The sequence below is a fragment of the Barbatula barbatula genome (genome assembly GCF_947034865.1).
Source record: "Barbatula barbatula genome assembly, chromosome: 1".
NCBI lineage: Eukaryota > Metazoa > Chordata > Actinopteri > Cypriniformes > Nemacheilidae > Barbatula > Barbatula barbatula.
Genome location: NC_136766.1, coordinates 34,712,565 through 34,724,859, shown reverse-complemented (window position 1 = coordinate 34,724,859; position 12,295 = coordinate 34,712,565). Strand labels below are relative to the sequence as shown.

At 39.9% G+C, this 12,295-nt stretch overlaps 1 protein-coding gene across 4 annotated transcripts in view; it reads left to right on the top strand.

Annotated features, from left to right (window-relative positions):
• Window positions 1-12,073, top strand: part of arnt2 (aryl-hydrocarbon receptor nuclear translocator 2) — a 50,011-nt gene extending 37,938 nt beyond the window's left edge. For all 4 annotated transcript variants that reach the window (XM_079487156.1, XM_079487155.1, XM_079487154.1 and 1 more), the window contains 7 exons: window positions 586-661; window positions 2,822-2,945; window positions 3,994-4,093; window positions 4,561-4,702; window positions 5,389-5,557; window positions 10,430-10,575; window positions 10,762-12,073. In XM_079487156.1, coding sequence (XP_079343282.1) covers window positions 586-661; window positions 2,822-2,945; window positions 3,994-4,093; window positions 4,561-4,702; window positions 5,389-5,557; window positions 10,430-10,575; window positions 10,762-10,860 — 856 coding nt within the window. In that variant the 3' untranslated portion in view covers window positions 10,861-12,073. The remainder of the gene's footprint in view (window positions 1-585; window positions 662-2,821; window positions 2,946-3,993; window positions 4,094-4,560; window positions 4,703-5,388; window positions 5,558-10,429; window positions 10,576-10,761) is intronic.
• The last annotated feature ends 222 nt before the right edge of the window (window positions 12,074-12,295 follow it).

The following is a 12,295-nucleotide window of genomic DNA, read 5'->3' as shown; positions in this document are numbered from 1 at the left end:
TTTCTTTTAAAACAACATTTCCTAAAAGATTTCACCTTGCAGCTCCAATAGTAACTCATCACAAGACAGGCTTGTTATTTCATGTACAGTATAAATCGTAATGCTCAACTTAGTAGTTTTAGAAATGTTAGCCTCACCCCACTTATTGTAAAAGTGGAAGTTGCTTTTTTAACATTACATAAAATGTACATTTATGCATTTAGGAGACACTTTTATCCGAAGACATTTACAGCGCACACAAGCTCTACATTTTTCCATCAGATTTGACATTATTATTGGAAAGTAATCTTCACAAGCTGTTCTGGAGATGTCCGTCTTTTTACAATGAAATAGTTTTTCTTTTATGTGATTGTAAATTGCCTGCAGGTGCTTACAACGATGACAGCCGAGTGAACAGTTTTGCTTTAATGGGAGTTTGGCTTTAACAAGCTTAGAAAATGTGAAGAGCATATGGAATAATACATCTTTTGTTTATCCAGTATATGTGCGTGTGAGGTCTTTATGGAATTTAAGCAGCAGGTGTTGATGAGATGTACTTTTTGTGTTTTTAACAGTCAATGTTATTGTTTTGTGTTCGATTTACAGGCAACTTCAGCAACAACAACAGGCCGAACTTGAAGTTCACCAGAGAGATGGACTGACTGCCTATGACCTGTCCCAGGTACACACACACACAAAGGCTAAATGCATAGTTGAAATTTAACGTGGTAGTTCACCCAATAATACAAAGTCTGTCTTCATTTGTTCATTCTTGTGTGGTTCAAACCTGTATGTGACTCTTTCTTCTGTGAAACTCCAAAAAAAGATATTTTGAAGAATGTCTCTGTGGATTTGTGTCCATACAATGGAAGTCAATTGGGTTCAGACATTCTTCAAAATATCTTCTGTGTTCTGAAGAAGAAAGAAAGTCATACTGGTTTGAAATGACACGAGGGTGAATAAATGATGAAAGTGAACGATTCCTTTAATACCGACGCCAGTAAACTACGTTCAAATACAACCGCAAACCTGGTATACTGTTAAACACTTCATTCGTTTTCAAAAGGTAATGTTCATATAAATATTATCAAATATAACGACGACGGTAGGTGTCCTTCCGCATAAAAATGAATGAAGTAAACATTGCTTCTTTATCCGAGTAGATTCAGTAATAAAAGAAAGTAAAAACAAATAAATGAAAAGCAAGGGAACATATTTAAACCGTTACACGTGTGGTAAACGGTGCATGAAGATTTAAAACGGCAGCATCAGGTTCACATTTACAAATAAAATTAACTTTTTTAAGGAATTGTTTATCTTAAAATGAAAAACAAAGTTTTTATTTATTTAGCAGATTTGTAATTACGATTATGTGTACTGTTTGTTTTTATGTTTATGTAGAGGAACGTTCATATTTTGAATGTTTTTTATGTTTCGTACTTATTTTTTTTCCTTTAATGGAATTGAACGAGGGTCAAAACTTTCTGGCTTCTAAAGCACAAAATTTCGAAGAGTGAGGGGGACACGAGCGTGATTTCGAAGAGTGAGGGGGACACGAGCGTGATTTCGAAGAGTGAGGGGGACACGGACGGGATTTCGAAGAGTGAGGGGGACACGGACGGGATTTCGAAGAGTGAGGGGGACACGAACGGGATTTCGAAGAGTGAGGGGGACACGAGCGTGATTTCGAAGAGTGAGGGGGACACGAGCGTGATTTCGAAGAGTGAGGGGGACACGAGCGTGATTTCGAAGAGTGAGGGGGACACGAGCGTGATTTCGAAGAGTGAGGGGGACACGGACGGGATTTCGAAGAGTGAGGGGGACACGGACGGGATTTCGAAGAGTGAGGGGGACACGAACGGGATTTCGAAGAGTGAGGGGGACACGAGCGGGATTTCGAAGAGTGAGGGGGACACGGACGGGATTTCGAAGAGTGAGGGGGACACGGACGGGATTTCGAAGAGTGAGGGGGACACGGACGGGATTTCGAAGAGTGAGGGGGACACGAGCGGGATTTCGAAGAGTGAGGGGGACACGGACGGGATTTCGAAGAGTGAGGGGGACACGAGCGGGATTTCGATAAGTGAGGGGGACACGGACGGGATTTCGAAGAGTGAGGGGGACACGGACGGGATTTCGAAGAGTGAGTGGGACACGAGCGGGATTTCGATAAGTGAGGGGGACACGAACGGGATTTCGAAGAGTGAGGGGGACACGGACGGGATTTCGAAGAGTGAGGGGGACACGGACGGGATTTAGAAGAGTGAGGGGGACACGAGCGGGATTTCGAAGAGTGAGGGGGACACGAGCGGGATTTCGAAAAGTTAAGGGGACACGAGCGGGATTTCGAAGAGTGAGGGGGACACGAGCGGGATTTCGAAGAGTGAGGGGGACACGAACGGGATTTCGAAGAGTGAGGGGGACACGAACGGGATTTCGAAGAGTGAGGGGGACACGAACGGGATTTCGAAGAGTGAGAGGGACACGAGCGGGATTTCGAAGAGTGAGGGGGACACAAGTACAATCTTGCAAAGGTTCGAGTTAATGGTAAAATAGGTCAGTTTCATTCTTGAAGGAACAGTTCGCTCGTATATGAAAGCTTGGCGTACGATGTGTCACGTATCCATAGACGTTCATAGTTTTGTACTTGTGGCAGAACTAAATGTGGCCATGTTTTGATTCTTCCCAGAGCTGGATGGTCTGGTTCAATAGTTTATTGGAATATGGAACTCTTTATTGAAATATTTTCAAATTCAGATGCAGAAAATAAATGGTAAGAATGTCTTCTGGAAGCAGGTCCAATGTTTCAAGAATCACATCTCTCTTGTGTTGATGCCCACAGGTGCCAGTCGCCACCGTGCCAGCTGGTGTTCACGAGGCAGGCAAAACCATCGACAAAACCGAATCGCTGTTTTCCCAGGAAAGAGACCCACGCTTCAGCGACATGTATACGGGAATCTCTGGATGTACGTTTCCATATTATATCCTTCTAACTTGACTAAATTATTTTAAGATTGAATTCATATTCGGATTAGCTTTAGCTTTACCTACCCTAGGCTGAAACCTGTTTTGTTATTTTCAGCAAGGAATAAATCATTGTAAATATGAATTTGTGCTTGAATGTGGAATTGATGTACTGGGATAATCCCATTGTTTTGCATTAGACGGTTGAAAGCTAAATGCACCTTAGTCAGCACTACACAACACACTATGTGAAAAATATGATTGCGTTTTTACTGCTGTTCTCTGTTTCCCGTCTTCTCTTTGTTCAGCATCTCTGTGGTGAATTATGATGGTGTTTTGATGTGGTGTGCGATGATGACAGAGCTGCTTACCGTATCTCATGTCTTAAGCAACGAGTTGACCCAAACATAAAAATTCCTTGTGTTTTATTTACCTCATGTTGTTCCCATATGACATTCTTGACAAAGAAGTTCAGAAATGCTTTAAAGGGATAGTTCACCCCAAGATGAAAAAACTGTCACCATTTACTCACCCTCTTGTCATTTTGAGCCTGTATGACTTTTTAATGGTGCAAAACACAAAAGAAGATATTTAGAAAAATGTCGGTAAAAGAGCGAAAACCAATGCAAGTCCATGGGGACCGACGGTTTTCTTTTATCAAAATATCTTCTTTTGTGTTTTGCAGAATAAAAAAGTCTAACAGATTCAAAATGACAAGAGGGTTAGAAAATGACGACGTTGCCATTATACAACACGTCCGTACACATCAAAGTCCTCTAAAGCCATACGAGAGCTTCACATGAGAAACGGATCAAAATGTAAATTTGGTATCAATTTCATAACTGCACTGATCGTTTTCCCGTCCTCTACCAAAGCTCATACATTTGGGAAAGAAATGTCACATATCATTTGGCGAAAAGCAGACATGATGCACACTAGATTGCACATGGGCTTTCATGGTGGTTTTCATCCAGTCTTGGTTTCTATAACCTGCACTGTGTTGTTTTTTGTGAATTATTTTGTGAATGGCGATTGTCTTTTGGTGTTTAGCTGATAAGAAGATGATGGTCCCGTCGTCGACAGCCGGAGGACAGCAGCTCTACTCTCAAGGAAGCCCATTCCAACCGGGACACTCGGCCAAGAGCTTCAGGTACGAGTCTGTTGAGTATTAAAGCAAAGACAAAAAAATCCTTATTTACAACTAGCAGTATAACTTTGTAAGAAATAAACTGATGGAGATGTTTTTTTTCATTGTCGCTATAGCAAACCGAAGCAATTCAGATGTACATATTAGGCATTAAGGCAATTGCTTGTCCTTTTGGATATTAAATAGTCACAAACTCAATGTACAATAAATGTCAAGTTTATTTGTTCAGAAAAATAATGAATAGTAATAATAATGAATGAACTAAGCAACCAGAAATCTTGAAATAAACCATACGAAGTACACAACAATACAAGACGACTGTTAACAATTGGTTATTTTCTTATATGCTTTCAATTGTACGATAAAAGCAATATCACACTTGGGACGCACTCCAACGTGAATGCACATGAAATCTTGTTGGAAGAAATTAAAATGCATGAATGTAAATGTAATGTGTGTGTGTGTTCCAGCTCGTCCGTCATTCACGTCCCGGGGGTCAGTGACATCCAGGCAACGGCCGGTACGGCTGGACAGAATCTTTCCCAGATATCCCGGCAGATCAACTCCGGTCAGGTGTCGTGGACAGGAAGCCGACCGCCCTTCTCTGGCCAGGTGAGAGGAACGGTACATGCATCACCTCCGGTGCTAAATTTCCCATTATGTCGTCTTTCAGAGCTTTTAACCGCAGCTAATAGTTCTTGTTTTTCAAAAACATTGTTTTTGATTACAATTACAAATGAATATCAATTTATTGTATCATATGAAGAGTTTGGTTCCGAAATGAGAGAACTCCGTTTTTGCTCATTCATTTCAAAAATCAATTTTGTTGTGCAGTCCAATTAATATCAATCAAAGTGCAGTTTGTTTTGATTTGAACACAATAAAAACATGTTAACATGATTTTTGGAGAGTTGTCTTATTTTGGAACCAAACTCTTCACATATAGTTTTATCGGATAATGAGAATAAATAGAAGAGAAAACTAAATAAAAAAAGGTGGAAAGGTATAGGCATCATATTTAGAGATATAACCGGTCGGTGTGCCGTCTATCACTTATTGGTTACTGATCAGAGTTCAGAAGACAATATTGACAGACCGATAGACGTAAAGAAAGAAGCAAACACAAAAAGATGGAATGACGAAACGAGAAGGAATAAAGAATGAACGGGTGAACCAAAGAGTGGAAGAACGAACGAAAAAACAAACGACAGAAAGAGAAAGAGAGACATAAGGAAGGAAGGAAGGGTGTAAATGATTTAAGTATGTGTATGTTAACATGTCATCTCATGTCAATACAGCAGCAGATTCCGGCACAGTCCAGTAAAGCTCAGTCCTCACCGTTTGGCATCGGCTCCAGTCACAGTTACCAGGCCGACCCGTCCTCCTACAGCCCGCTGTCCAGTCCCGCCACCTCCTCACCCTCCGGCAACGCCTACTCCAACCTGGCCAATCGCAGCACTGCTTTCGGTAAGACCTGTTCATTTATAATGACAGATTGTGCCATTTTAACTTCAATGCACATTACATATCGTTTCAGATATAACAAACAACAAATAAAGAGTTTGGTTCTGATATAGAAAAATTATAAAACACTTAAATATGTCACGTCGCTAATAGACGGCAACATGGATGAAAAATAAATACAATCACTAACGTTAGTTTATTATTTTTGACATATTACGGTCACTTTCCGTTCAATATTTCAGTGTAAAACACTCTTGTTGTTGTAAATCCATATTTAACATTTTAAGTGCCCAACACCATATTCGTTTTTGCTGTGGCGTCAAGAATCGTGACATTTCTGTCGTCTACTATTGTTGTACTATCAGCTTCGTGTTTATCCAAAGTAGCTCAGAAGATCCCTCGCACACTTCAAACAGAGATCCGATCCATTACAACACCACTGGAAAAGAAAATATCCCATGGGTGCTTTCAGACTTTTACACATACGGCGATTTATAGATTCCCATAAAATCCTTAACAGTCAATGACTGAAACAGACTTGTAGTATCCACGCTACAGACACGGAAAGATGTTCTCCACCGGTTAACAATGTGATCGTAAAAGACCTTCGTAGTAAGTTTTTGTTATAAATCTCTGCTGTACAGCAAGAAATAAAGTGTCTGTTCCTTGGTCGTCGAAAAAATCCTCATTGACACGACAGCGTCAATCACGAGTGCGTTACATAATGCGCCTCATTTTTCATTGGGTAAATTTGCTCTATTACTTTTAATTATAGCTAATCGCCTAAATGTGATGGAACCGGTGGTCTAAAACGTACATCAGGAAAGACTCTGTCAATCAAAATGAGCAATTCCATAAAGCCTCATGTTCACACATCCATTTTACTTTTAAAGAGAGGCGTATTGGAGTCAATAATAATCTTCGTAACAATGGATCATGAAATGGAATCGAAACCCTCCGTCTCACAAAGTGAAAACCTCACGTTGAGCAGGATCAAGGTTCATCGCGTGATCTCGCATCAGTCCCGAGACGCTTCTCTTTTCAAACGTGGCTTCTAACTTTAAACCCCCCGCAGTGAGTTTTAATGAATCTGTCATGCGTCGCACCTTCTCGCTTCACGCCGGAGATCTGGTTTCTGTACATCTTTGACACTTTAAAGTGTGGAATTTGACCAGCGTGACACGGAGGGCAAGGACACACAAACACAGTTGTGCAACCTTTCGCATTCCAAAGACAGAAAATACCGAAGAGCTTACGGGGAGAAACTGCTTGTTATTGACTCTCATCCGGCCGCACGAAGCCTCGTCTTATTTCTCCATTACATTCAGTTCCACCAACGGCATTTCATTTGAAGCACGAAAGCTCGGAGAAGACTTTTTTCCTTCGTTGTTTCCCTCGGGGGAATCTCTCTACCTCCAACCTGCGATTAGCGTATCCATTTAATAAGTCATTTATGTTAAAAAGGTGACATTAAAAAATCCATTTCCATTTGGAGTGCATCACGCACCGAATGGCTTTCCAAACCCTGAAGGCTTTTGCCAGCCACTTGAAAATAGAGCTGTGTCCAGATAATTCTTTTTTAATATGGTGCCATTAACACAAATGGAACATTTATCATCGTCTTGTCACGTGGACGCTCCTTAAACACGTAACGGACGGATGGGAGCAGACGCTTGGACTCGCTTTGCTCCACTTGGGTGTAACGCCGCTAACTTACCACAGATAATTTACACAGCAGAACACAAAAGAAGATCTTTTGAAGAAAACCAAACACCGCTGAACCCCATTGATTTGAATTGAATGAACACGGACCCACTGAGACATTTCTCAAAATATCTTCTTTTGTGTTTCAAAGAGTAAGAGTCACATAGAGGGTGAATTTGACCGGTATTTTTGCGTTTGCTATCCCTTTAGAGACTTTTTTCGAATGAGTCGGGTATTAACATTGCATTTTTTTTGGTACTGCATCATTATTGCTTTGTAAAATCATTTATATCAGCAAATTGATGCATTGATCTCTTGCGACCATATTATGGATTTGATTTGAGTTTTAATATTTTGAATTGGCTTTTATTCTTAGATTTTATGCTTTTATTATTATTATTGTATTATTTATTACAGTATATTTTTGAGGCACCATTTCAAGTTTTTCTTATAACTTTTAGGACGATATAGTGTTCGATTTCAACCAATTTGTTTTTGTCAACTTAAATAACCTTGCTTGTGACCTTGGGGAAGCACAACAAGGAAATAATGGTGCTTGGCATCTGTTTGCTTCTGAATGTTTGGAATCGTTCATTTTGTCACTTCGAATGTGAAAACGTATTACTGTTTTACCTTATCGAGCAAATGAATCCGTGATGCATTTCTAGTTCCATTCCGAAAATAAATGTACCCGTGGATGGCTCCGATTCATGAAATGTTTTATTCATGCACTTTTGAGTCGAAATGCACAACCAAACAAACGTGCACCCTGGATGATTTATACACAAGACAAACTTTTTCATAACAATTCCTTTACTACATCTTAATATGTAGCCTACCGGTACAGTCGTGTTAGTCATGCGTTTTACACAGATTTGATACAAACATGGTCTGATACAGAGATGAAATCTTTTGGTCACAAATGAATCTGTCGGGTCTGAATGCGTTTCATCTTTACAGCTTGTCTAAATTGCTTGTTTTAATTGGTCTTCGCCTAATGCAATCCATAAACAAGCATCACACATTTAAAACTGCTTATGTAAATATTCCAGACGTCTCCGCAGGTTTCAAGAGCTGGATTTATCACTTTGAACGTCGCTTTTAACCTGTTCCACGTCAGGGCCCTTCTTGAGCATTCACATGAAAACGCACTCTTGGAACTAAAATGGCTGTAACTCATGAAATCTTTGGAATAAAGACCTACGGTTGGTCTCGCTTGAAAGAAGACAATTAGAAGATTAGTCCTAAAAAAAATCACACCAAAAAATGTATTTTTGGAAAGGGATTTTGATAGCTTTATTATAAAAATAAATAAAAGGTTTAGGGTATAAAAAATAATAAAAAAGACAATTAAAAAAAATTCAAATCAGATTTTTTTTCCGAAGGTCAAAGTCCCAAGGGTCAACAAATGTTGTATCAAGTTTGGTAATGATACATAAAATTGTTAAGTAAAGTTTTTTTTAGCCGCCATACCACCTAAATGCTTGAGGGGGCCCATAGACTTCCATTGGTTTTAACACTTGAACTAATATTTGACCACAAAGAACATTGAGATGCTTTTTTTTACTCTTCCACATACCAGACACAATTAAAAACTACAAAAGCACAGAAACAACATAAAAACAATATTTTTTTATGAATATTGTTGTATAATATGCTTTTGATGCACACTAATTTATGAATCAATTATCATCTATGTATCTTCCTAAATAGATTGTTCTTCTAAACACTGATCAAATGTGTAATCTAGTTTAATTTGCTTTTCCAACAATATCAAGTTTGTAATGATAAGATAAGAATTTACATGCACAGTATTGATTTAAATGTAGGTGTTCCACACTCTCGTCCTTTATGCATCAATTTCATTTCCTACATACTTTATTTTATAAAAAAATCATATAGTATGTATTGTAGAGTCTCAGACCTTTCCGACGATATATAGTTTGTCATAATAAGATCAGAATTATCACAAAAATATGGAAGCAAACGTGGGTGTTCCGTATACGGAACGGTGACAAGTGAAAGGACATTAACAAATCTAAGTACACTCTTCGTAAAAAAGAAACAATTACTCTTCCTGGATAAATTATTCGAAAAAACACCAAAAAGAATTGCATTCTAGAGTCTTAGACCTTTCCAAAAATATATAGTTTGTCATGATTCGACTAGAAATTCCATGCACAATATTGAAGCAAACTCAGGTGCTCCATGTATGGAACAGTGACAGTTAACGGGTTAAACATCACAGTATTGATTTGCCGAAGCCCTGGACTGTGATAAAGCTCAGCTCAGTGTTTGAACAGAGTTCACTTTGTCACGGCAGCGTTTGGTATTGTTACAAAATGCAAAACGTCACCTTTGATGGAGTGGCCGCGCTCGGGCGAAGCGCGCTTTTTATCTTATCACACAGACACGCGCGCGCGCTCCAGACACTCCGAACGATGCCGGTTTGCCACACGGACATGTTGCTGAGGGAGAGACGCTCAAGACGAAAAGAAATATTGATAGAGAGATTTACCAGACGTATCGGCGGATGCAAATAGCCGTACCTGGAGGGAGGGTGAGCGAAAGAGAGACCCTATCGGCGCGGTAGGGAAATGAGAAGTTTGACCTTACATCAACGTCTCATCAACATGGAGAGCGTAGGGAAGCGCCCAAGGGCATCGCCGTGCCATCCTGCCCAAAACTCCCTCCCTCCACACGCGCGCATTAGTCTCCTCGACTCACTCGGTCGCTAACCAAATACTCGAGCCCCGGGGGTGAAGAGACTCTAGATGCTCGCGTTTAAACGGGTCCCCCCCCCGCGCAACAAATTGAGCGAAATGGAGGTCTCACGGATGAAGTGCTTTACAAGCACGCTCAATTGAGACGGCGGAACTGTAGACGTGTTGCAGATAATATGAAAGTTAATATCGCAAAGTCTAAACGCGTCCGTGTCGGATCGGGGTCAGGAAGGAACACAGTTATGGACACAAAATCAGAGAGACATTTCTCAAAACATCTTCTTTTGTGTTTCACAGAAGACTTACATATACAGGTTTTGGCCGAATACAAGCACCATCTATTCAACCAATCAGGAACTGAATGAGGATTGATGCTGGTGTAACAGTGTATTTTCTAACCGTATGTACGGAGCTGTTCTCAATGTGGCCGTGTTTTCTTTTGCTCCAGATGTTTCAGGAGAAAGCAGTCAAAGCGGAGGGCAGTTCCAGGGTCGCCCCTCAGAGGTCTGGTCCCAGTGGCAGAGTCAACACCACGGCCAGCAGGGTGGAGATCCTCATCCCCACACTCAATCCAACCAGACCGAGGTCTTTCAGGTACGGTCTAGACTATGTGATATAATCCCAGTCAGGTCTGAAATAAACACGTGTATCCGCCTTTTATGTTCGTTTCTACAAAACGTTTTAGCAGCGCTGACCGCCGAACTGCGACTCCAAATCACAAAAGCAATCAGAAACTCTGAACATGTCTCATTCACACAGCTCTCTTTTCCCATCCCACAGGACATGCTACCGATGGCTGGGGATCCCACTCAAGGAACAACCAATTACAACATTGAAGACTTCGCTGACCTCGGCATGTTCCCTCCGTTTTCCGAGTAACCGGACTCGATTGTTTGTTTGTTTTGTTTTTGGTTCAGACTGCAGTACTTTCATCTCTCACGTGCACATGACGCTGCTTCATTTCTCAATTTGTGCTCACTTTAAGCGCTCTATTGACTTTGCTCGGATGCAGACAATTACAACCACACAACGTCTTGTGTGAAGACTTTTTATTACCAAACAGATGCGGATTTCACCGCAAAATCGCACATTTACAAAAATCAGCACTATTGAAGTTGCGAACAGACGTTTGTCTAAAAGAGGCGTTTGATTGTGATGTGCTATTTGTGTTCAACAGAGATTTTTGGAGTGTGTGTAATTTGCACACCTCTTTTAATGAATCGGGTGCTTAAACAACGCTAAACGTGCATGCAAATAAATGACGCTATTAGCCGAGGCTATTCATTCGAAGTGAAGTCCCCATCTCTATTTTATCGTACAGGATGCGTATTTTCTCAATTTTTTGTGATGTGAAGGAATCAGTTTTCTTCAAGTGTTGCACCTCATTTCATGTTGCCAAACAGCATCTTGCTGACAAAAAAATACGCTGTGATATTTTTTAATGCTGCGCCAGGTCGTAATATTGCGAAACGACGCTTAATGTGTAAAATGTAGTCTATGTAGTGATGTCTATAACCTAGCTGAACTAATAATACATGTAGATGGATGTAAAGACAAAAAAAGTATTTGAATAAAACATTTAAGATTTTGAGAATTTTTTAAACTTTGGTTTCTTACAAAATTGCTCAGCACCGGCCTCATACATGTAAGCAAATGCATTCACGGTGTTTATCGTAAACTGTGTGGCGACTGCAATTTATTGTTACAATTAACTTTTGAACTTATGAAGTGGACTTCTACGATCTTTTTTTCACAATGAAACTCGATGATGCCACAACTGGATAGAAATGGACTTGAAAGGAAATCTAAATCTTTTTGCTAATCAAACGGATGTTTTCATGTAAATAATGCGATTTTTATGTTGGACCGTGTTTTATGTCACTCACCGCTACTACATACTTGTGTAGGTTTAATATCATTGTGTGCAATGTGAGTACATATGTAACGCTTGTTACTTAGTTAGCTTGTTCATTGTACAATGAGTTTAGAATTGTATAAATTGTGTAAATGTGTTCCATTATTTTTGTGTAACTTTATGACTATAAATTGTGCTCGTGACAATAAATTCTCATTGAATAGTGGATTTCAATTAAACTGACTCTGCGGTATTTATTGAGCTGCTGAATGAACATTACAAATGTAATTATACAGAATTGTACTATGTAGATCATTCGTTTGTATTTCGACCTTTATGGAACTGAACAGTTTTTTTACAGATTTTTCACATCATTTGAAATGCGTTAAAAACCATCAAATTACAGAAACGGACTACAAATTTACAAGAAAAACATGTCATTCTCCATGACAAAACCGT